At 41.9% G+C, this 25,695-nt stretch overlaps 1 protein-coding gene across 1 annotated transcript in view; it reads right to left on the reverse strand.

Annotated features, from left to right (window-relative positions):
• The window catches only part of RASGRF2 (Ras protein specific guanine nucleotide releasing factor 2), a 257,001-nt gene that overhangs the window by 129,187 nt on the left and 102,119 nt on the right, over window positions 1–25,695 (reverse strand). Inside the window, exons 5-9 of the mRNA XM_046000008.1 lie at window positions 22,529–22,782; window positions 12,899–12,978; window positions 12,214–12,407; window positions 6,418–6,527; window positions 5,510–5,628 (exon numbers count right to left, since the gene is read on the reverse strand). Coding sequence (XP_045855964.1) covers window positions 5,510–5,628; window positions 6,418–6,527; window positions 12,214–12,407; window positions 12,899–12,978; window positions 22,529–22,782 — 757 coding nt within the window. The remainder of the gene's footprint in view (window positions 1–5,509; window positions 5,629–6,417; window positions 6,528–12,213; window positions 12,408–12,898; window positions 12,979–22,528; window positions 22,783–25,695) is intronic.

Raw genomic sequence — 25,695 nt, forward strand, 5'->3', positions numbered from 1 at the left:
ACCCTAATAATGACCTTCTCTCCCCACAAAATAAAATTCCAATCTAAGTTAGATATCAAACCAAAAAGTACTAGGAAAGATTCTTGTAAAGACCTTGACTTCTGAACTACCTTGAGTCAGCAATATTTCTACTATTTGTTCAATCTACCACCTACCCTAAATTCAGCCTTACAAAGGCACATATCAGTCTCATAAGAACCATTAAATGCATATCCAGTCCTTTACTATTAACAGGAGTCAGCACTAAAAAATGAGATTGCAGGCAACCTCATTTCCACCTCATACATTTTCTGCACTTCTTGATTTTTTTTTAATGAGCACAGATTACTTCCATAAGTGGTGAAAACCCCACTAAAATGGTTCGTATATGTTAAATGGTAAAACTATGACTGTGGGTCACAAAATGTTCACATTAGCATATGAATATTTCAAATATCATCTACTTCTTAACAGAGATCTAAAGGAGTTGGTGGAGGGGGTTTGGGGGAGGGTAGAGAGGTGGTGGGGGGACCCAAGCCTCCAGGAGCAGATTTCATCTCTTCAGGTGAGTGCTTAGTTGGGGCTGCCTGACAGAGACAAAGTAGGCAGCTATTGGGAGGTGGGGCAAAGAATAGCGCAGAAGGAGTCCTGGGGGAGGGTGTGGGACTGGGGAACAAGGGGCAGGAGAAGGCTTGATTCCACTGAAGGGAATGGGCAAGAGGAAAGGGAAAGGAGGAGGTGAGGCAAGTGGGAGGAAGCTGTCAGAGAGCGCAGGCAGCAAGTAATTAAATTTCAAGAGTAAAGGGGGGGGGAGAGCAGAAGGCAGAATGCCTAGAGAAGTAAATGAGTGAGTAATAGCAGAAGGATTGTACTCATGGGGATCAGGAGCTGGAATGAAAGCCAGAGGAGCTCTTTCAAAGGACCTGGTTTTGTCCCTCATTCAAAGAAGGGGAAACTGAGGCCTGAGGGGCTAAGCAGCTCTCTTAAGATCACACCAGAGTGAGGGGCGCCTGGGTGGCTCCATGGGTTAAAGACTCTGCCTTCGGCTCAGGTCATGATCCCAGGGTCCTGGGATCAAGCCCCACATCTGGCTCTCTGCTCCTTGGAGAGCCTGCTTCCTCCTTTCTCTGTCTGCCTCCCTGCCTACCTGTGATCTGTCTCTGTCTGTCAAATAAATTAAAAAAAAAAAAAATCACACCAGAGTGAGTGGCACTGCCGGGAGACAGCGGCAGATTCAGCAACATTAAAGCTGATCCTTGGAAAGGGATCGGAGGGGAGAAGACAGTACATTTTAGTTTTGCCATGGGTGGTGGTGAGATCATTTAGGGCAGAGGGAAAGACTGGATCTTAAGACAAATATCCTGATGGATAAACAGGTGTAGGAGTCATTTTCAGAAAGGTTATAACCAAGTTCATTAAGACTTAATACCGTGTGTTGTTAAGCGCTTCTAGCATTTAATGATTTTGTAAAACAGAAATTACAGAATACACTGTTAGCTCATAAATTAGTAATACTGTGATTTTCACCTTTCAGGTAAAAAAATAAATAAATGTTTCCTGATAACGCTACGCTAATCTGCTTGATCTGTAACTGTTCATCTCGCTATGTACATTAGGTATATACAGAAGTCTATACATCAGTAGTAAAAGTGAGCAATTTCAATACCATTATTTGGTTTATAAAATAATCATATTGGAAAAAACACGTTAGGTGGCTTTTTTTTTTTTCACATTTCATTTTGTTTGACCTGGTATTTCAACACAACTATAAGACTTGGAGATTCCTCTCTAGTTAATACAAATTAAAGGAATATTTAGTATTAAATTAGTAATTACTCAATAACAGGCCAATGCTGCAACATAGTCTCTTGCATCTCTATCCTTGGTCAACCTAATAATTGGGGCAATTTACAAGAAAGCTTCTGTTAATTCAATCACTAATTCCAAAAGAGTGGCATCCAAGACTGGGTAATGACCTTATTCTTCATTCTACTCAGTACTGAGAAGCAACGAAGAGCCATTTCCAGGTTATTTGGTTAGGTATTTAAGAAGGTACAATTATTTCCAGATCCCATATTACAATCCCAAAGAACACTGCTATACTGAAAGGACATAATTTCCAGTCTGGGAATGATTAAGATACCACAGAGGTCCAGGTCTCATTCTCAAAGCATTTAGCTCTGAATTTGGTCACCTTCACTTAAGGATCCTGATTCACATTTCCACAAGATGTTGACTATGCATAATGGGTTTAGTGCAAAATGTCAATTTAGAGCGCCTTATCATCTACTGAATATTCATATATATTTTATGTTATTGAAAAACAGAAACTCATTCTAAAATTTAGATCTTGGTTTTTAAATTTACGTCATGCTCTCATAGGCATTAGTCTAGATAGATGCTCTTGGGCATCCCATTAGTTCGTGTAATCTTCACCACATCCCTAAAAGCTGGGTACTATTAACTCCAATGTAACGAGAGCAAACTGAGGCAAAGGAGGGTTAAGTAAATTGCCCAATATCCTACAGCAAGGAAGTAGAGGAGGCAGGATTTGACCTCCAGTGACATGGCTATACTGTCTCCCCATTATTACCTCAGACTCTCACACCTTTTAGTTCAACAAATTTTGAGTAGATTTTAGAAAATAAATGACAGGGGCGCCTGGGTGGCTCAGTGGGTTAAAGCCTCTGCCTTCAGCTCAGGTCATGTTCCCAGGGTCCTGGGATCGAGCCCCGCATCGGGCTCTCTCCTCATCAGGGAGCCTGCTTCCTCCTCTCTCTCTCTCTCTCTCTCTCTCTCTCTCTCTCTGCCTGCCTCTCTGCCTGCTTGTGATCTCTGTCAAATAAATAAATAAAATCTTTAAAAAAAAAAAGAAAATAAATGACATTATCTGACCACAATACGATATAGTCCTTTCCATCCTGCTCATCAACTGTTTAATAATTGAAACAATTTACAATAGAGCGTCTGTTATTTCGATCAGTAAATTCCCACAGATTGACAGTTGAGATTAGCTGATACCCCTATCCCAAGGAGGCCTTTTGGATGACCTGGATGGCCTCTTTTTTCTAGTCCTCAGAACAAGAATTCATTTAAGATCGAAACTACACATATATTTGTGCACGTACCCCCCCCAACACACACACACACACTGAAACATACCTCATACCATCCCTAAAAGTATATAACACAAACACCAGTGGACAATTAGAGCTAAGTTGTAGTTCCTTTAAAAAAAAAAAAAGAAAACAGAATCCTTCAAAGTTTAAAAGGATAAGAAACCCACCTCACTGGGTTTCTTAAAGCCTGTTAAGGGTATTTAGGAGAAGTGATAACAGGAACAACCAAAGCAAAACAATGTAAACTTCCCAAATTATGTATAATTGATTCCTTTCTACTTTCAGATTCAGGTTTGGTTTTTTAAAACCAACTTTATTGAATAATTCCTAAACACACTAACCAGCCAAATACAGAAAAATACTGTAAAGACAAATCATTATATCAACATCAATACAATAATAACATTAGATATCTTAATAGCTGACAGAAGTGCTTTAAACATGGGGCACAAACAGGCAACCAATAACATCTGGACAGGAATCAAAGGGAGAAGCAGCTCATGAGTGCTTTTCCTCCAGGTGCATTGGAAAAAAAAAGACGTATTCAATACACTCGGCCTTCCAGCATTTTTCATTAGAGATGTCTTTTTTCGACCTTAGACAAGAGCAGTCTAAGTTTGTAGAAATAAATATTTATGCATAATACTACTTTTCAATCAAAAGACCTTTCAGAAATAAAATACTAGTTACAGAAACATTTGTTTGCATTCTCACGTATTATAAAGCTCTAGTCAATTAGTATTTTTTTCACGAACTCCAAATACAAGAAAAATACAAAACAAGACATCTAACAACCAAAACTGCAATTCAACAAGCAATTCAATTTACTCCAATGCCCGTGTTTCAGGTATGTATAATGGAAAACAGCATATAAGGCAGGAGAGAATTAATAAATACAGCCCTCCAGAGATACAATGGCTGGGAGTGACAAGCGTGCCAACATGTACCTGTAATAAACAAGAGGATGAAACCCATGCGCAAGGAGGGAGGGGCCTCAAAACGAGGAGGAAGGTAAATTCATTCTAACTGGAGGGAAGGGGAGAGTAAGATTAGAAGAAAATTGTAAAAGGCTCCCTAGAGGAGTCTGACCTGAGCCTGGAAGGACAAGCCAAACTTTGATAGGCACAGAAGGGATGGATAAGGGCAGTCCCTGTCCCCAAGTTGGGGACAGCGCATGGGAAGGCACAGAGCAAGCCAAGGGCCAGGAAGGCAGGAAGCCATGTGTGGACACACTCTGTGCGGAGGAACAGAGGGGGTTAGGAAGGCGTGATGTTTTTTAGCATTATATTCCACTAGATTTAAAGAAAAATCACTACCAAACGTCAAAAATGAGAAAAGTTATCATTTCCTAAAATATACTTCCAAACGTTAACATATGTGTCATTTCTCTCTCTGTAAATAAATCATGGAAAATAGAACAGCACGCGTTACATTTTTTCAAGTATTCTGTGCAAAAAATGTATGTTTGCAGCTCAAACAATGTCTTGTTTGATGAGGTAAAAAAATGCTAAGCAGCACATTTTGGTAGGCAAGAGAAATGCAAATATCTTCAAGCGATACTGGCATATTAGGAACAGAAACCACATTAAAGGTTAATCCTAGTTCTAAAGGTATACGCCACCAAGTTCGAAGTTATAAATGTGTACAACGTATCGTCACAAACCAACTCCATGGGGCATGCTCCCTTCCCTCCAAACACCTGAGCAACGAAAAGGGACTTAGGATGAGGTTCCGGGCCCTGAAGGGAGATGCGCTGCGAGGCTGCTGCTTCTCCACTGTGTCAACATTTCAGAAGCTTCATATACTAAGTGATGCTGGCAAAGCCACCCATCCCACAGACAAGACACGTTCACTGTCACCCAAGCCTGGCAGGGGTCAAGAGACGTTTCCCTGGGCAACTAGAGTTGCCCAGGGGATCAAATCATATCATGTGGGGCTGATCCAGAAGTGCTGATGAAGAAGGGGAACAAGAGACAGCTGTGTTCACTTCGGACCTTGTCCCCACCGCTATGTGAGAGGGCTTTGAGTAACGCAAGTTTCTCTTGGGCCTTGGCCTGCATATCGTCGCCACCCGGCACTGCCACTCTCATCGGCCAGACCGAGCTGTCCTCCTTGGAGCTGTAGAGAATGTCTGGTCCACTGAGGAGGAGAGTCCAGTCAGAATGTAATTTACTGTCCCACTCGTGCTTTACTATTATTGTGTTGCTGTTTTTCATGGCCCCTGAAAAGAAACAGCACAAAGGTGGGGCTCAACCACAGCCTCGGTCAAGGCCATGGGGCTGTCCTGCGTGGACAGCATCAATCGCACAGCTACGTTAAGCCTGATCCAAAATGCCTTCCGGGATCTGCCGGTGATAATGTGACAGTCAGAGACATCGCCAAGACCACGGGCCCACCGAACGAGGACTTACCTTGGCGAATGAAAGTCTGGCTGGTGTCCAGCAAAATATCACAGCCCTCTACGATCATTCTTTCTATGGCAAGGTTCTTCCTTATGTTTTCAGTGTCGCTCACTTCATCATGCATTATCCTGTCAAGACACAGCACAGACAGACCACAGGGAGAGAGATTTTCTATAGCCTGAGCCGGTACACAAAGAGCGCTATCTGGGAAGCTCACTTTTGAACTTGGATCAGAGTGACTGGGGCTGTGCAGAGAGCGGACCTCTAGGCTTCAAGCGGCCACGACTCAGACCAAAGCCAATGTACATTACAGTTCTAAATGATAAGTGGGCCAGCGACCAATGAGGACCCTGGGGATGCTGCTTATAAATGCAACAGGAAAGCAACCTATTATTTTATGAACACCTCCCTTCATTGAAATTATAATGCCATTTCTTAGAGGTAGAACAAATTAGAGAACTCTATACTATTTATTCCATATAAGCTAAAGGAACACAGATATAAATAATTTACTGAAACAGTGAAAAATCATAAAAAATCCAAAATACACATTCTCTAGCTTCTTGCCAAATATGAACACAAAGACACAACTAAAAATCATTTTCCTACTATGCAAAGAGAAATGTTAACATTTTCTAACTTAAATCCAAATACACCTATAATCTCAATTACATAAACCCACATGCTATAAAAATATTTTCCAAGATGTATTTTATTCTTGGTTAAAATTAATGTGTATACTGATTCAGCGCCATCTGAAGGGCTAGCGTTTCACACTCAGGCGAATCTGAGAAGCTGGACTGTGTCTTGCTTCTTGTTCCCTGGACATATATATATATATATATATAGTAGATTTCCACAGAGACTAGCGTGCTGCTTTCTTCAAAGAAGACTTTATCATTATGTTCTCCACATACCTGGACAGTTCCTCTAGTTTCGATTTAGCAAACTCCAGACTTTTTCTTTCCACGTGCTCGTGGGGCGTATGAGCAAGGAGTTCATGAAGTGTGATGATATACCTAGGGATCTAAACGCAAATAAGGGCCAGCATGAGCAAGAGGTCAGGATGAGCAGCCCTGGGACATTCTCTCCTGGGCCGTGAACATGTCTGAGAAGCGCATCTCTACTTGTACAGTTTTGAAACGAACTATGCTTCAAACTTCACACACATACACACACACATGCATTCATCAAGAACACTAGAGAAGAGTGACAAAACATTATGCTCCAAAGAAACACTTGTTTATTCAGGTTTTTTAAAAATATAATCAGGGGCGCCTGGGTGGCTCAGTGGTTTAGGCCGCTGCCTTCGGCTCAGGTCATGATCTCGGGGTCTTGGGATCGAGTCCCATATCGGGCTCTCTGCTCAGCAGGGAGCCTGCTTCCCTCTCACTCTCTCTGCCTGCCTCTCTGCCTACTTGTGATCTCTCTCTGTCAAATAAATAAATAAAATCTTTAAAAAAATATATATAATCATATATTTCTTAATCATAAGATTTGAAAATTGGTTCATAGGGAAACATGCACTGCTTATCAAGTCACACGAGCTTTATTTTAGATATATTTGTTCATGATTTTTTTCACTGGAGAGAGAGAGAGCATGAGTGGGAGGAGGGACAGAGAGAGAGAGAGAGAGGGACAAGCAGACTCCCTGCTGAGCAGGGAGACCCACATGGGCTCAATCCCAAGACTCTAAGATTATAACCTAAACCAAAGTCAGATGCCTAACGGATAGAGCCATCCAGGCAACCCCACAATTTTTGTTTTTAAATTCACAATCTTAGTGCAATGTTCTCTTGAAGAATAAAAACTTGAGAGAAGATAGATTCACCTTTATCACATTCTCATCCTACTTTACCTTAACTCATCCTTCTAGCAGTGAAAATATGGTTTAACTACATTATTTACCTATACTTTTGTTTCTGGATAAACTATCTGAATTCTGTCAAAAGCAGAAACTCCACCAGCCCTATAAAGGTTTGAACAGAACTCAGAAGAGATGTAACACAACTTAAAGCGATCCTACATATTCATTTCCTACTGGCTTACAGACTAAAATTCCTTAGAAAACTGGGGCAGTGGGGTTAATTTTAATAACAACATGCTTGGGGCGCCTGGGTGGCTCAGTGGGTTGAGCCTCTGCCTTTGGCTCAGGTCATGATCTCGGGGTCCTGAGATCGAGCCCTTCATCAGGTTCTCTGCTTGACAGGGAGCCTGCTTCCCCCTCGCTCTCTGCCTGCTGCTCTGCCTATTTGTGATCCCTCTCTGTCAAATAAATAAATAAAATCTTTAAAAAAATAAAATAAAAACATGCTTGAACAGCAGGTACTGTAACACAGCCTACTATAGGTCAGATCGGAGCTCGAGGTTGGAGGGGGCAACCCAAACCTTCACAGCAACGTAAGGGTTATTTCCCCATTTTATAGAGAAAAGGTGGAAACAAATTGTGAAGCTTTGTGTCTGGTAACTTGCCCAAGGTGGTCTCACAGTCAATGCCAGAGCCAGCCATCATCATGGCTTTAACTGGTGCACAACCCCATTGGGTCTCTTCTGTGGGGCCTGGCGTCTCATTGGGTGGGCCCTCAAGGATTTCTGAGAATGAATAAAGTAACACAGCCTCCCAGGGTGCTGTGGCTAGCACCTTCCATCCTGTCCCCAGGTGTTGGCAGCTCAATCCACAGGTCTGCTTTTGCTCTCGTGCAGGTGTGGCCTTCGCTGGGTTACTCAGTTTTGTCTGCTGAAGGCCCATATTTACGCATGAGCACAAAGGGCAGTGCCATCAGCAATGACATGGATCTGCCCTGATACTCTGGGACTGCGTCCTAGGTGAAGGTTTTGGAAGCTCAGATGGACTCCGTAGAGGAGGGAGATCCCTCCCCCTGTACAGCATGGGGAGGACCCTTTCTGTCTCTCCATTCCATAAAACCTTCCCTGGGAAAGGCCCCTGGGATACGTAGACTTTCACATATCTCTTCTGCACAACGCCATGACAGATACTAGTTTGCTTCTAAGCCAGCAGTCCTCCAAGAAAATCCAGGCAATCAACAGCTAATGCACTACATTTTTCATAACAAAGAAGGTAGGAGTGGGAGAGCCTGACACTTACAATGCAGGCACTGAAAACCCACAAAACTAAGTTTAGTCAATAGCTTCATGATCTTCCCCCATTAATTAAATCTATTTTAGAGAACTCCTTGGCTAAGATTCAAGTAGATGGATTTGAAATTCAGAGACTGGCCCTTTCTCCTTTCTGGTGGAGGAACAAACAAGCCCGAAGCGGGGCAAGGATGTTCTGCAGAGAAGTGGACGACTCTCCACAGAGCTCATGTGTACATTCAAGAGCTGATTAGAAATCCGTTCCCCACCAGAAACCAAGAATCACAGTAAGCGCACTCCAGACGAATCTTGATTCGTCCACCATTATGGACGAATACTTGTCCGTACTTGTCACTTTGTAGACATTAATGAGCTTGCTCTCCAATGACAGGGACTAGGTGGCCAGAGCTGCAAGTGGCTACTTTCTGGAGAACATCTCACAGCACTGTCCTCGTCGGGGGCAGACCGCATGATCGGCTTCCCAGTGGGCTTATGAGCAGCTGAAGCCAATTTAAACAGTACCCATCAAGCCACTGTCTTTGGTAATTAAAAATTATATTAGTGACTACATTATTTTCCATAACAAATCTTTTTCTTGGCAACACTTGGACTTATTGGTCTGATAGTTCAATTGAGGACAAACTGAACTATCATCCAAATTCTACAATTCCTCCATGCTTCTACAGCTCAACATAGGACATTAACAGCAGCAATGGACTTGACAGAGACGCCAGAAATCACACTTTTCTCCTTTTTTTTTTAAAGATTTTATTTATTTCTTTGGCAGAGAGAGAGAGAGAGACTACAAGAGAGGGAACACAAGCACAGGGAGTGGGAGAGGGAGAAGCAGGCTTCCCGCAGAGCGGGTAGCCAGATGCAGGGCTCGATCCTAGGACCCTGGGATCATGACCGGAGCCAAAGTCAGAGGCTTAATGACTGAGCCACCCAGGCGCCCCACACTTTTCTCTTCTAAACATACACAGGCTAAAGGCTGCCCATTGGCTCTCCCCTGTGCCCACACCAATCTCTGCCACCATGTCTAGACTCAAGAAGTCTGGCCAGAGGGCCCTTGGCGGGTCAGGCTCCTCCACTGCTGCCTTATACCGAGAGCAGCGTAGTGCCTCTGCCTCTGGCCGCCACTAGAGCAAGGTGAGGTGGCAACGTACGGTGGCACAGGGACGCAGGGGGAAGTAGCAACAGTTAGAACCTCTGAGGGAGCCAATGCTTCCATGACTCGTTTGTGAAAGAACCCAAAAGGAACAAAAAGGACAGAATGAATCTAGTGAGAGAAAACCTTCAAGCTTCTAGAAAGGGCAATTTTTCCCCAAGTGTCCCATAGGGTCACTCCTACGGAGAAGGCAGGAAGAAGAGACACCAAGCCAGCAAGACAGAGGAGACATCCAAGGAGAATGAGGCCTTTAGGAGCAAATTCTGATGGTTTTCCCTCTTGCTCTGTTCAAAATAGTTGTAGGGAAGCAAATAAATAAACAGCACAATTCCATGTTCTTTCAATTTGTACATTTCTTGCAGTTTGGACAAACTCTGGCTAAATTCAAGTTTGAGGTTTCTCCCAGAACAATGGCTCTCATAACCAGTGCCTTTGGTCTGGAAGAAGCCAGAGAATCTCAACATCTGACCCTTTAGCTAAATTCTAGGGTTTGGGGCCACCGCAGTCTTGGGGTAAGGGTTCTTGGACAAACACCAGGCTCCTTGCAGTACCACATAGTCACCCAAACTTCCAAAACCGAGAGGATCACAGAGTCATATGGGAGATGACTAGAGCTCAGGTGCCTCAATTTTAAGAGTAAGAAACCAAGATTTCGATTGGTTTAATTATTTTCCTCCATGGTACAAGTGAAGAGTGAGCAAGACATCCAAGTCTCCTAAAGATTCTCGGTCCAATGGTCCTTCCCTGCATTATGGGAATTCCTTGGAGTCAATGAAAATGCCAAGCTATTCTTACGGGGCTTATACTCCAGGGCAAAGGAGGGCAGGTGCTGGGAGAGTATCTCAGCCTTTGTAAGATGATCTGAAGGGCTTTCCAAGGACCTACAGCCTACTGTGTTTGGTCACCTCTCCTAACGTGCAAGCGCAGTTGCGGCATTTTAAAACACTGAGAGAATGACACTGAGGGGAAATTAAATAGGGTTCGGGAAGACATAAATGGGCTGTCAGAAAGGGAGCCAGGTACCTCCCTGAATGTTCCATGTGACTTTCACAACTCTCCCTTTGAATATTCACCTGAGATGAAGTTGCCAAAAAGATACAATTTGGGGTATTCAATCATAAAGGTAACTGCCAACGACTCAAACAGAATCTTAGAATGTCGCACCATATAAAGTTTGTATCACTATAAGTAAAAGCTTAAATTACAATTTTTATAAGGTTAAAAAAAAACCACCTTGTTTTTTTGTGTTGAAATTTTTCTTGCAAAATATTTCCTCAGAGGGGCAAAGAGTTCAAACAACTCCGTCCCATGAAAGAACACAATAACATTATACAGTTTCACTCTATTTAAGTTATTTCAGATGCATCCTTTTAGTTTTTAAAAATCTTACTAAACCTCTGTGGTGACTGCCAAGATTTCAAGCAGGACAGACAAACTCTAGGACCATCAACCATGAACCAGAGCAACATTTCTTCCTAAGGCTCCAAGACGATTGGCCAGGGTCAGCGATGCCTGTTCGGGGAGGGCGGGGAGAAGCTGTCCGCAGAAGCCCTGATTGAGAGAATCGGTTTACCACATGACAGTCTGGGGACCTGGCCAGAAGCCCCATAAATTCCACAACGAGAACACTCGATGCCTGTCCAAAAGAACAGAATCGACACTTTTCAAAAGAGTGGGAGCTTCAATCCACATTTTGGCCTCTGCGGTCCTCACTCAAGGGCTCTTAGCAGGAAAGCCCCTAGATACAGGCAAGAACACAAGTGTGCCTAAGCCCTCGGGGCGCGACGAGCCCCAGCCTCAGTGCAGCAACCCAACGAGGGGCCAAGAGTCCCCCAGTCCACCCAGTGCCTCCAGATGCTGCGTGTCCACAGCCCGTGACCTGGCACGTCCTCCTTTAGCTTCGCAGAGCTCCAGACCAGCTCGAGGCGAGCTTCCGCAGCCACTGCAACAGGGCAGAGAGGCTGGGCAGGAAAACAAAGCCTCTCCCCGCAGCCCTCCACCCCGCAGGCCTCTTTTATGCAACCAGCAGATACTGAAAGTTTTGCACAGCGTCCTATTTCTGTAAACCTAGTAATATTTTTAAACATGCTGGAGGAGGAGCCTCCATGGAAGAAGTCTGTGTGGAATCTTTCTGTAAAGAGAAAATTGTGCCACTTTGCAAAAAACCCTTCCTGATTTAATTGCTTCCAAAATGCCTGGTTTAAAAAAAAAAAAAAAAAAAAAAAAAAAAAAAAAAAAAAAAAGCCTGCCTTTCCTCCCTGTACTACACAGACAGAAAATGTGTGGCCTGTATTTGTTTGTCTCAGCGTCAAGCTCAAGATGAGAGATGATGCACTTGGGCCCATATTCCCCACAGGGGACGCTTGCACACCTTGTTCTGGTCACCCAAGGTATCAGCACCAACCAGACTGCCGTCAGTGACTTATAAAATGCGTCCCAGATGACGTACCTGAAACATTGGATAGGTCAGGAATGTTTCCAGCATCCTCCCCTCACAGGCAGGGTTGGCTTCATACTGTTTTAAGAGTTTGTCAAAATCTCTGTTTTGTTTGCAATTGGCAAGCACTTGGAGGCTGTACTGGTGGTTACGCACAAATTCTTGATAAATGTTCAACATGGGGAGCAAAATATCGAACAGATCGGCTGGAAAAGAGAAGTGAACATGGCCGTTTCTCTTTGTGCTCAGTAAATTATCAAAGGGATGAGAAGGGACTCTGTTCACTCCACGGGACTGGCCGAGAGCGGCTCCCAACCCCAGGGTCACATGTGCACAGGGTCCCCAGTTCAGACGCGTGAATGACCGATCTGGTAGAACGCCCCCGGGGGCCGGGCAGCACTCTAGCCCCACAGGTGCCATGACAGGACGGGGGAAAAGGGCTGGAAGGGCATTGAAACAGAGGCCCGATACCCAAGGAAGCTCACAGGTCAACAGGGAAATTCAGAGAGCACAGGCTCAATGATGCTGAAGCGATTTTACTTTAATTGTTGCCATATTAAGAGAAAATCTTAAGTGTGTAAACCTGGCGATTCACAGACCTGTACCCCTGGGGCTAATAATACATTATATGTTAATAAAAAAATTTAGAATTTTTTTAAAAAAGAGAAAATCTTTTATCTCTAAAGCATGAACTTACCTAAAATTAGAGTAGGCCAGTTTGCTATCCTTGCCTTCAAGCCTTGGTGAAATATTTCATGAAGGAACATGATCGTTTCACTATAAAAAAAAGTGGGAAAATAATATAATCCCGTCATTATAAAGTGTCTATTTTGTTAAAGAAGCCCACCAAGTTTTTAAAGCCTTAATCAATACATGATATACATGTCTCCCAGGGCCTCCAGACTGTAGACCAAATAATAACATGGATTGCACTAGCCCTCAAAAAGCAATGTGCCTTTCAGACAATCTTTTTTTTTTAAGATTTTATTTATTTATTTGTTAGAAAGGGAGCATAAGCCGGGGGAACAGTAGGCAGAGGCAAAGGGAGAAGCAGGCTCCCCGCTGAGCAGGGAGCCCAATGTGGGGTTGGATTCCAGGACCCTGGAATCATGACTCGAGTCGAAGGCAGGCGCTTAACCAAATGAACCATCCAGAAGTACCCCCTTCAGCAATCTTAAAAATTGAAAGAAAATTCTGAGCTAAGCTTCAAATACTGGAAGACGGTAAGTACCAAATCACTGTCATATAACTCTCCTTACCAACTTATGACAGAAACATCTTTCTACTGCTAGAATGTAGCACTTTAACGGATAATCAAAAAATTAGCTGTTTCCTTCAGCTCGGGTCATGATCCCGATGTCCTGGGATCGAGCCCCACATTGGGCTCCCTGCTCGGCGGAGAGCCTGCTTCTTCCTCTCCCTCTGCCTGCTGCTCTGCCTACTTGTGCTCTATCTCTCTGTCAAATAAAATCTTAAAAAAAAAAAATTAGCTGTGATCCTCTTCCTTTTAGATTTGATTCTAGATCCTAACTCAGGGAAAGGACTCTCTCTTTCATTAAAATAAGTTTTGACAGGAGAGAGGGGAAAAAATCCATAGCAAAGGTTTGGCAGAACTGTACTGTAACCACTCCTCAGACTCCCAGAAGGAAATGTGAAAGAATCCTCTGAAAAGGACAAAGCCTACATGGAGATACTAAAATATGAACAATGCATAGTTAGAGATCCAAATTTCTTAAAGGTTCAAGAAGAGTAGTTACCAAAGCAACTTTTGCTTTCTCCTCATTACAATTAACCCACTGGCGTGAACCTCTAAAGCCTTTCTGAATTAACACATCCATAGAATCAAATACAGATTCATTCATGTAAGTGAGACTCTCTGGTTTGCTGAAGTCAAATTCCACTACACAAACATCAGTGGGAAATCCTTAACTTTTTCCAAATGGTCCCTGAAACAAAATACCCACCGCTTGAAGAAGATAATTTATTTTTGTTTTATAGAAATGTTAACTAAGTGGTGTTTGCTGTTCAAGGATTTCAACCAAAACTAGTTTGGTGGGTATTGTATATATTAGGTCTTTTTTTTTTTTTAATTGTGTATGTTAGTCACCATACAGTACATCATTAGTTTCTGATGTAGGTTCCTTGATTCATTGTTTGCATATAACACCCAGTGCTCCATGCAATCCATTACCAGGCTCATCCTACCCCCAACCCCTCTCCCTTCTAAAACCCTCCATTTATTTCCTGGAGTCCATAGTCTCTCACGGTTTGTCTCCCACTCCGATTTCTCCCCTTTCATTTTATCCTTCTCCTAATGTCTTCCATGCTATTCCTTATGTTTCACAAATAAGTGAAAACTATACGATAATTGACTTTCTCTGCTTGACTTATTTCACTCAGCATAGTCTTCTCCAGTCCTGTCCATGTTGACACGAAAGTTGGGTATTCATCCTTTCTGATGGAGGCGTCATACTCCATTGCATATTTGGGCCATATCTTCTTTATCCATTTCTCTGTTGAAGGGCATCTTGGCTCTTTCCACAGTTGGGCAATTGTGGGCACTGCTATGAACATTGGGGTACCTACGGCCCTTCTTTTCACTGCATCTGTCTCTTTGGGGTAAATACCCAGTAGTGCAATTGCTGGGTCTATTAGCCTTTTAACCTCCACTCCATCCTCCTTCTAGGTGAACAGGATGGAGAGCTAAAGCTATGCTCCCCAGCCTCCCTTGTAGAGGCGGTTCTGGATGGAGGTTCAGTTCCACCATTTGCACCGAACAGATGTACTTGGTAAGGCATGGAAAGCAGGAGCAGAGGAGACCTTCCTGTGGCTGAAAATCAGTCATGGAGATGTGCCTGTCTTAGAAGCCACTCCAGCACCCAGCTTCACTGTCCTCGTTTCTAGGCAACAGCTTCCTGGACCTGAGAGGCAGATATGGTGGCAATGGTGGTGGCTGTACTTTGCTAACCACTGAAGCATGTCTACCTTGAACTCAAAGCTCCAGGGACAGCTCCCTGATGTAACTCCTCCAGCTCTTTGAAAGACTTCTGTAAGCAGGGAACTCCCTCCACTCACCGAGAGGCTTCACCTTCCTACATTGAAAATGTATGTAACTGATATAACTACTTTCATATTTTGATACCTGGGTGATTAGAAAACAGATGAAACAATCCTGTTTCACAGGGAGGTGTTTTGTTTTGTTTTTTTAAAGTATACACTTTGTTGAAATTCAAAAAAATTGGGGCATCAGAGTAGCTCAGTTGGTTGAGCATCAGACTCTTGGTTTCAGCTCAGGTCATGATCTCAGGGTCATGAGATCAAGCCTCTCATCAGGCTCTGCACTTGCAGAGTCTGCTTGTCCCTCACCCTTTGCCTCTCCCCATTTGCTCACTCTCTCTCGCTCATAAATAAATTTTTTAAATCTTTAAAAAAAAAAAAGGAAATAAAAAAAAAATGACCTGCCATAACTGGAAGCCTTTACCTCCCATTTAAAGTCAAGGAAAGGAATCCAGTTAAATAATAGCAATGACAACACCCTATAAGCAAGCCTCCACTTTAAAAACATACGCCTTCAGTATGTTAACTCGAATTCAAAATAAAAAGTTCTTTAAAAGCAAAAAAAAAAAAAAATGTGGAAAAATAAAAACACAGATCTTAAAAACAAATAAATAAAAAAATTAAAACATACCTCTTCAAATGCCCATTAAGGACAAGGGATAGTAAACAATTGCTAACTGTGTGAAGAGCTTATAGCCTTGCCTTCCAAGAAGTGGCACAGCACCTCGTGAATCTGAATTTTAAACAATACGAAAAGCCTGGCCTTCCAGATGGCAGATCAGGCAATCTAATGGAAACCAATCCCCAGAGGTGACCTAAGACCAATGCGGTGGTCTGCCGACCTCATGAGCAGAGTACCATTTACCATCCTGTCCACTGTCATCAAAACTGATAGAATGACACACTTGGGTGGCTGACGCGTTGCCAAAATGCGAGTTGTATGGCCTGAGGAGCAGGAGCCCCCCTTGGGTCCCTTGCGATGTCCCACACACTTGAGCATGGCCACTGCCACCTAATGTGAGGAGATCTCCCACCTCATAACAGAGAAGCTTCTAATCCCCTGTTAACAAGTTACCACCCAGGGGCACCTGGTGGCTCAATCGAGCCCCAAGACAGGCTCTGCATTGAGTGGGGAGTCTGCCTGACAGTCTCTCTCTCCTTCTCCCTCTGCCCCTCCCCTCTCAAATAAATCCATCAATTGTTAACAAAGAAGCAAGTTACCATCCATCAACCACTCTCTTTGCAGCCATCTACAGACCCTCCCAGTCTTGCCTTTTTAAATACTTATATGCATTTTAATTGTGACCTAGGATTTAGTCCCTAAAATCTTCCTTACAGTATGGGTTTTCACTTTATAAAAACCTAGGGAAAATAACCTTTAGCTCAGAATTGGCAGTAACTTAAAATGAACGCAGACTGGAGGAAGGGTAAAATAAAGGGAATTAAGGGTACATATATCCTGTTGAGCACTGAGTAATGCATGGAATTGCTGAATCATTACATTGCACATCAGAAACTAATATAACATTGCATGTCAATTATACTTCAATAACAAAAGTAAATAAAACAAAGAACAGTAAGATAAATGCAAAAAACCTAATTCTTTAAAAAGCCAAATTAAAACATATTGCAATAATTTTTTTTCCATTTTATTTATTTTTTCAGCGTAACAGTATTCATTCTTTTTGCACAACACCCAGTGCTCCATGCAAAACGTGCCCTCCCCATTACCCACCACCTGTTCCCCCAACCTCCCACCCCTGACCCTTCAAAACCCTCAGGTTGTTTTTCAGAGTCCATAGTCTCTTATGGTTCGCCTCCCCTTCCAAATTTTTTTTTTTTTAATAAACATATAATGTATTTTTATCCCCAGGGGTACAAGTCTGTGAATCGCCAGGTTTACACACTTCACAGCACTCACGATAGCACTTACCCTCCCCAATGTCCATAGCCCCCTCCCCCTCTCCCAATCCCACCTCCCCCCAGCAACCCCCAGTTTGTTTTGTGAGATTAAGAGTCATTTATGGTTTGTCATATTGCAATAATTTTTGTTCTTTTTCTTCAAAGAAATTTTTTTGACTGTGGTTGATGCACAATATTACATTACTTTCAGGTGTACAATTAGTGATTTGACAAGTTTATACATGATACTACGGTCACCACAAGCGTGACTACCATCTCTCCTGTTTTATCACTTTTACAATATAATTGACTATAGTCCTTATGCTCTGCTTTTTAGTCCCATGACTTAACTCATCCCTAACTGGACGCCTGTATGTCCCTCTCCCTTTCACCCATTTTACCCAAACCCTTACCCACCTCTCCTCTGGCAACCATCAGTTTGTTCTCTGTATTTATAGGTCTGATTCTGTTTTTTGTTTATTTATTTATCTAATTTTAGATCCCACTTTTGAGTGGAACCATATGGTATTTGTCTTTCTTAGTCAGACCTATTTCATTTAGTAAAACAGCCTCCAGGTCCAACCATATTGTCTCAAATAACACAATCTCATCCCTTCTTATGGCTATGTAATATTTCAGCGTGTGTGTGTGTGTGTGTGTGTGTGTGTGTGTGTGTGTGTAGATAACCCACACATTTTCCTTATCCATTGGTCCACTGATGGATACTTAAGTTACTTCCTTAAAGGAGTATACAGACAAACATGTAGGTGTGGGGAACGAGTTAACTAACAAAATTAATGTTACTTATCCAGGCTTTATTAAAAACAAATAGACAAAAAAGTGGGATGGGAACATAAACCATGTTGTTCTCCATCCAGTCCCTCTGATTTGGAGAGCACCCACGCAGCTTCCACCACTGGGCAAAGTTCTAGCATTGTTTCTTTTTATATGCCAGTTGCTCTTTTAAACTATGGCTTTTATTCTTTGCCCAAAGACAGAGGAATCTGTTCCTGGCCCCTCAATACTATCCAGTCCCACTGCTGTTTGTAGCATCAAGGGTTGATTCCCTTTGTTACCACGTCTCCCACTCTCTTACTGTTCTCTTGCCCTTCTCTCTACCTTTGATTGTGCAGAAATGGTTGGGTCAAGCCCTCAGTTCTTCTTCAAGAGGAAATGTTCTATTACTAGCCGTAATTTGTTGTGTTCCATGGAGGAGGTGAGTTTAGGGTCTTCCTACAACACCACTGTGGAGCAGAACTCTCTCCAGATACTCTTTTTTAATGCCTTGAGTTTTGAGCTCCAAGCTTCTAGCTTGTTGGCAGTCCTTTCTCTAGCCCTACTCCTGTCATAATTCTGGGCAAATCTAATATGCACAAAAAAACAACATTCCAATATCCTAGCCTCTAGAGCCTTTGAACTCCTCTCCTTTAGGGATCTTACCCTCCATTGACCTAACCAACACTCCCTTGATCATACTTCAGACCTTGTTATTGTCAGTAACTACATCCCTTCCCTAGCTATTTCAAGCAAACTATTCTCTGACCACCTCCTTATCTTTCAATTTACTTCTTTAGAATTCTGACTCCAAAAATCCTTCCACATCACCAGGACCTTAATCCATGACACTGACCACCACCCCCTCACACCATCATTTCCCTCTCAGGGCAGCTTAGCTTCCATGGCTCATCGTTATAAAATCTCCCTTGCATACACCTTCAACTCCCCTCTTAATTTTTCTTTATTTTTTAAAGATTTTATTTATTTATTTAAGAGACAGAGGATGAGAGTGAGCGAGCATGAGAGGGGAAAGGGCAGAGGGAGAAGCAGATGCAGGGACATGGCTTGAGCTGATGGCAGTCGCTCAACCAAATGAGCCACCCAGGCACCCCCCACCATTCATTTCTGATTTCATCATATTAGCCTCATACAGCAGCAAAAAGCCAGCCATCCACCTACTCTGTACAGGCACCCATGCAGCTGAAAGCAGCTAAAAGAAAAACACTCAACCATCCTGACTAGTCTCACTGCAGAGTCATGACCACCAGCTTAACAGAGTAATGTAGGCTCTTCCAGCTGCCTAGCAATTACACTGCATTATTTTACACCTTTCCTCTCTTATCTAACACCAGCACTTTCCTTCTATCAGCACCGTGACCACATATCCTTGCTTCCTAATGGCATATGTGTCAAGGTACTATTCTCTTCCTCTCTGTGCTCCCAACTTGACTTGAACACCATGTTCTATCCACTTATGTCTATGCAAGCTTATTGTTCCAGAAAAGTCCCCCTCTCTCCTACATCATTTCCCCCTTGCTATCAGTGTAATTTTTATCCCATCTTGAAACACAAACACACTTGTTTATACTTTTAAATTTACCTCCAAGTAGCATCTTGTTTACCGGCTCCTCTCTACAGCAACACTGAGTTTTTGATACCAACTCTCTCCAATTATTATCCTTCCCCCCATTCTCTCTTAAGTCCCCTCCAATGAGGCTTTGGCCCCTCATCAAAGTTACCCAAAAGCTCTGTGTTAAACCCATGGCCAGTTCCCAGTTATCATTTTATTTGACCTTTTTGACATAGTTCTCTCTTGCCTTGGTTTCCAGGACAACTCCTTCTGCTGGTTTTCATTCTACAACCCTAACTTACCCTCTTCACTCTCTTCTGCTGGTTCCTCTTCATCTTCTTAATCTCTAAATGTTGGAATATCCCAAGGCTCAGTCCTTGTTCCTCTTCCTTCATTTATCTGTGATTACTCTCTTGGTACTCTCAAGCAGACCAACAGCTTTAAACACTCTTTATATGCTATTGGACCCACAAATTTATATCTCAGCCCAAACTCCTTCCTTGAACTCCAGACTGATCTCCAATCCCTGTTCACTTGCTCTCTCCATTTGGATGGCTAATAACGTCTCATGCTTGAGAGGTCTGAGGCTAAAATTTCTTTATCTTTCCCCTAAACCTGTTTACACCTCAGTGTTCTCCATTTAGTGAGTAGTTAACTCTATTCTTCTAGTTGTTCAGCCCCAAAACCTTGGATTTTGCCCAAAACCTCACATCAAACACATCAGGAAATTTCAATGGCTCTGTTTAAAAATATACCCAGAATCTAACCGTTTATCACCGCCTCCATTACAATCATCTTTTGCCGACATTGTTGCGATAGCCACCTAACAGGCCTCCCTGCTACAGTCATCTCTCACCTGGTTTATTGAAATAGCCACCAAACCGATGTCCCTGCTCGATTCCCAACAGAGAAACCAGAGAGAGATTTTAAAACATAAGTTATATGATGCTACTTCTCTCCTCTAAATGCTACCAGTATCCGCCCATCTTATTTACAGGAAAAGCAAACATCTTCACAATGTCCAGTTGTTACCGCTTTTCATCCACATGGACCTTAGGCAGTTTCTCAATCAAGCAAGCCAGGTCTGGCCCAGCCTCAGGCCTTTGTACAGGCTGTCCCCTCCTCGGTGTCACTCTTCTCCCAGATAGCCCAATGGCTTGCTTCCCCATCAACCTCAAGTCTTTATTCAAATATCAACTTATCTCTGAGGCCTTTCCAAAGGCTGACTAGAGAAAAACTATGGCACATTCACATAATGTAAAACAATGTAGTCATTTTTTATAAAACAGAAAGCTCGGGCGCCTGGGTGGCTCAGTGGATTAAGCCGCTGCCTTCAGCTCAGGTCATGATCTCAGGGTCCTGGGATCGAGCCCGCATCGGGCTCTCTGCTCAGCGGGGAGCCTGCTTCCCTTCCTCTCTCTCTGCCTGCCTCTCTGCCTACTTGTGATCTCTGTCTGTCAAATAAATAAATAAAATCTTAAAAAAATATATAAAACAGAAAGCTCTTTAGATGTCAATATGGGAAGATGTCCAGAATATACCATTAAGTGAAAAAGGCAAGTACATGTTAAAGTTCATTGTCTTTGTGTAAGAAGGGGGAAAAACTAATACTCTATATTTGTATTTGATTGGATATACATCAAGAAACACTAGAGAGGTATATAAGAAACTAATGAAAACGGTTAAATACAAAAAGTGGGGTATATGGGGAGGGCAGAGACAGAGTAAGAGTTATTTGATGTTTTCGTGTTGTTTTGAATTTGGCACAATGTAAATGTATTACATATTCAGAAATAAATAAATTACTAAATTTTACATAAAACACCCAGGCACCCCCTTTCTCCCTTCTCCTCTCCTCTTGATTTTTTTTCACAACACTCATCACCACATAATATACTACACATTTCACTTATTCACTATTCATTATGTCTCTTCCCACATCACAATTTAAGTTCCGTGAAGGCAAGGATTTCTGCTTTGCTCACTGACGAATCCTCAGCGGAAGGACACTATATATAGTGTATAATATGTAGAAATAAATTCACTACACGAACCATAAGAGACTATGGACTCTGAAAAACAACCTGAGGGTTTTGAAGGGTCAGGGGTGGGAGGTTGGGGGAACAGGTGGTGGGTAATGGGGAGGGCACGTTTTGCATGGAGCACTGGGTGTTGTGCAAAAAGAATGAATACTGTTACGCTGAAAAAATAAATAAAATGGAAAAAAAATACAAAAAAAAATATAATAGAGTATAAAACTGAGCCTATTCCCTAATAAGTGATCATCAGAAAATGGTTAATATTGGCCATACTGCATGGCCCCTCTCACTTCATCTATCCCCCAGTGAGCAAAATTCGAGCTCAGTACAGTATGTCTATAGGACAGTGGATGGAAGCTTGGAATATGACTCATCTACTGTTCCCTGTGTATATTGAACTCAGTAATTTTTATACCTAATGAAATGGTTTTCTTTGTTGACTGCCATTATAAGGTTCTTTTTCTCCTGTGCAAATCTCTGAAGCCAGGTGTTTATCTGTTTATGTTTTGTAGCTCCCCACAAAAGCTCATGTCAAACAAGAGAAATATTATGTATTTTTAATATAGCTAGCAAAAAAAAAAAAAAAAAGAAAGAAAGAAATTCACTACAGATTCTTGGGTTCTCTGTTAGTAATTGTTCTTTCTAAAGTATGTCTGTATAAATTACACGTAAAGACCCGTTACTCACTTCACTTCCCTCAGTTTATGAAGGAGATTGTCATTCCCAACACACACACCCACACAATGACAAGAAAATACATGTCAAATAGAGAAAAAAACCCAGAAAACTAGATGCCATGATTCAAGATAAAGACATGCAAATTTGGGCAAATAATGAAACACAAATGATACCTTTCTTATTTTCAGTATCATATCTTGAAGTTGAATTTATAATACCTATTCTTTTAAGAGTAAAGTAAAAATTCTTTTAAGGAATAGAAATGGTTTTTTCACATGACTTTTTGATTCATGCCAAGACAAACCTGTTGAGAAAAATGCTGCTGACATCATCATGGCTGATGGGAGGCTTCTTGGAGCTGGCCGCCATTCTCAGGGGCCGGAGGAAGCCATTGACCAGGATGTAGAGCTGGTGAACATACTCCGACTCGGCTTCAACCATGGTGAACACAATCTGGTTTCTCTTCCTCATACTTTCAGCATGAGGAGAACAAATGTAATCCTGCACAATAGTCTTCCATTTCCTTCTACACAACCATCCTCTCATGAAGCTCTGAACCTACAGAACAACAGCAGAAAGATCTCAGGGAGCGGTGAGACTGTCTTTGGTAAGCCTGTCGGTAAAGGTTTCCATCCTGTGCCATATAAAACACCACTTTTTCGTTAGTGCGTTAATGGTCCCATCACTAAAACAAATAATGGCAGGCTTTTTCAGATAGCAGGAAAAAAGAGGATTTAAAAATAATATTTTTTCTCAACTTCGCAAGTTTCTTCCATAAGCTCTTTAGAACTCCCTGTATGGACACCAGAATAGGATAATATTACATATACAGTTATTAACCTTTTAATAAAGAAAGAACTTAAAGGTGTATTTTTTAACAATATAAAAGCAGATATTTAAAAAAATTTTAATTGCGTTGAAAAGGCACATAACTTAAAATTTACCATCCTAACCATTTTTAAGTGTCTAATTCAGCAGCGTTAAGTATTCCACACTGTTGTACGACAGATTTCCAGGACTTCTCTGTCCCACAAAAGTGACACTATACCTATCGAAAAACAACTCCCCACTACTCCCTTCCCTCAGCCCCTGGCACCCACCATTCAACTTTCTGTTTCTGTGAACCACTTTAGATAGCTCATATAAGTGGAATCACATAGTATCTATCTTCCTGTGACTGGTTAATTCCGTTTAGTGTAATGTCCCCAAGGTTCATCCATGCTGTACCATGAACCAGGATTTCCTCCCCGTTTCAGGCTGAACAGTATTCCACCATATGTACATTTTGTTTATCCATTCATCTGCTGATAGACATGGGTGTTGCTTCCACCTCTTGGTTCTTGTGAATAGTTCCCTCAGTGATCATGGTATGCAAATATCTCCTCGGGTTCCTGCACTCAATCCTTCCGGCTATATACCCAGAAGCAGGAATGCTTATCACTGTGATAGTTCTATTTTTAATTTTTTGAGGAATGACCATACTGCTTTCCGTAGAAGTTGAACCACTTCACCATCCCACCATGAGAGCACAAAGGTTCTAATTTCTCAACATCCTCATCAACACTTATGTTCCAGTTTTTTGACGGTTGTCATCCTGACGGGTGTGAGGTGACACGGCCCTGTGGTTTTCATTTGTGTTTCTCTGATGCTGGGTGATAGTGAGCAGCTTTTCTGTGTATATGACTTCCCCAGAGAGCATGCGCATAGCATTTCATCTTTGGAGAAATGTCCATTCAAGTCCTTTGCCCATTTTTAAATCAGGCTATTTGATTTGCTGTTATTGAGGGGTTTTTTAGTAAGCTTAGAAAATAAGTGTTAGCCATCAGCTCGTCGGACCCCTTCTATTTATAGACAAATAACTAAATTTCGTGGTAAGTCACACAGGAAAGATGCAATCAGACTTGGCATTCTTTTACCGGCTTTTTGTTAACTGCAAGGATTCTCTTAGCCACATGGGAAAAAAACACATGTTAATGATTTGCAGTGGAGATTATTTTGTGAGAAGAAACGTGAAATATAAGTAAAAATCAATTCTGTAGAAAACACGATAGCCTCTAACATTGATCTGAGTTTGATTTGAAAAATAACAAGACAAACCTGAGGAAAGTGCACTGGTCTGTGTATGTTAGCCAACAAGTATTTACTGAACATCTTTCCAGTGTTCAGGTAAATGCTGGGTGCTAACCAGACATGCCTTAACCCAAGGCTCTGCACTAACCTGCTGGGTAACTCTGAACTCTTGTCTTCCATTTTCTCACCTATAAAATAATGGACCAAAACAATCTGACGTCCTTTCCAAATATGAAAAAAGTATGATAATTTATTATGATAAATTTATCACATTATGATATATATATCACATTATGGTAATTTATTAGGGTGGTGATATCTAAGTGGCAGATTCAACAACAAAGCAGATTGCAAATCCACATATAGTTGAAAGCATTAAATCACTACCAAATCTCCTTTTATTTTTTAAACAATTTTTTAAAGATTTTATTTTTATTTATTTGCAGGGGGAGAGCATACAGGGGGAGAGGAAGAGGCAGACTCCCCACTGAGTAGAGAGCCTGACAAGGGGCTCGATCCCAGCACCCTGGGATCATGACCCGAGCCAAAGGCAGCTGCTTAACCGACTGAGCCACCCAGGCACACCCCAATCTCTTTTTAGTATCACTGTTATCTGTTCAACACATTCTTACACTTCCTATTTTTTCCCCACTGTTTCTCCCATATGGCCTAAATTACCATGTGTTTAAACAACCACTCTTCTTGTGCAATGTTTAAAATTCTCTCCTTTACCTACCAATGTTGTCATCATACTGTCAACCTTCATGCAGGCATTCATGTAGTTGCCACCCTTCCAACAATAAAAAATAACCACATTTTAACAGAATTATGTGGGGGAAGGTATACGCACATTATTTGGAAAATTCTAACGGGAAGTTTCTCTGTAATTAAATAAAATCCAATTTTTGGTTCCCTGAAGATAAAAAATTATGTTGCTATTTGGCAAGATCAGAATAGAAAATCTAACTCATTTGAAACACTCCTTTCCATGCAGACATTAAGTTGTTTAGGACATAAAGGACAACAGAATTGATTTCCAAACCTACTTAACAAGTTCAAAAGTAATTTTTTAATTGCTTCCACTGAATATTAGAAGGCAGAAAATGTAAAAAGCATTCATCAGTATTATTCCATTTAACAGAAGTATTTTCAAAAAACAACTTAATCGCGTGCCTGGGTGGCTCAGTGGGTTAGGCCTCTGCCTTCGGCTTGGGTCATAATCTCGGGGTCCTGGGATCGAGCCCTACATCAGGCTCTCTGCTCAACAGGGAGCCTGCTTCCCCCCTCTCTCTGCCTGCCTCTCTGCCTGCTTGTGCTCTCTCTCTGTCAAATAAATAAATTTTTCAAAAAATCTTAAAAAAAAAAACCACAAACTTAATCGAAACTTTAATCAAATAAAAT

Source organism: Meles meles, chromosome 3 (genome assembly GCF_922984935.1).
Source record: "Meles meles chromosome 3, mMelMel3.1 paternal haplotype, whole genome shotgun sequence".
NCBI classification, from domain to species: Eukaryota; Metazoa; Chordata; class Mammalia; order Carnivora; family Mustelidae; genus Meles; species Meles meles.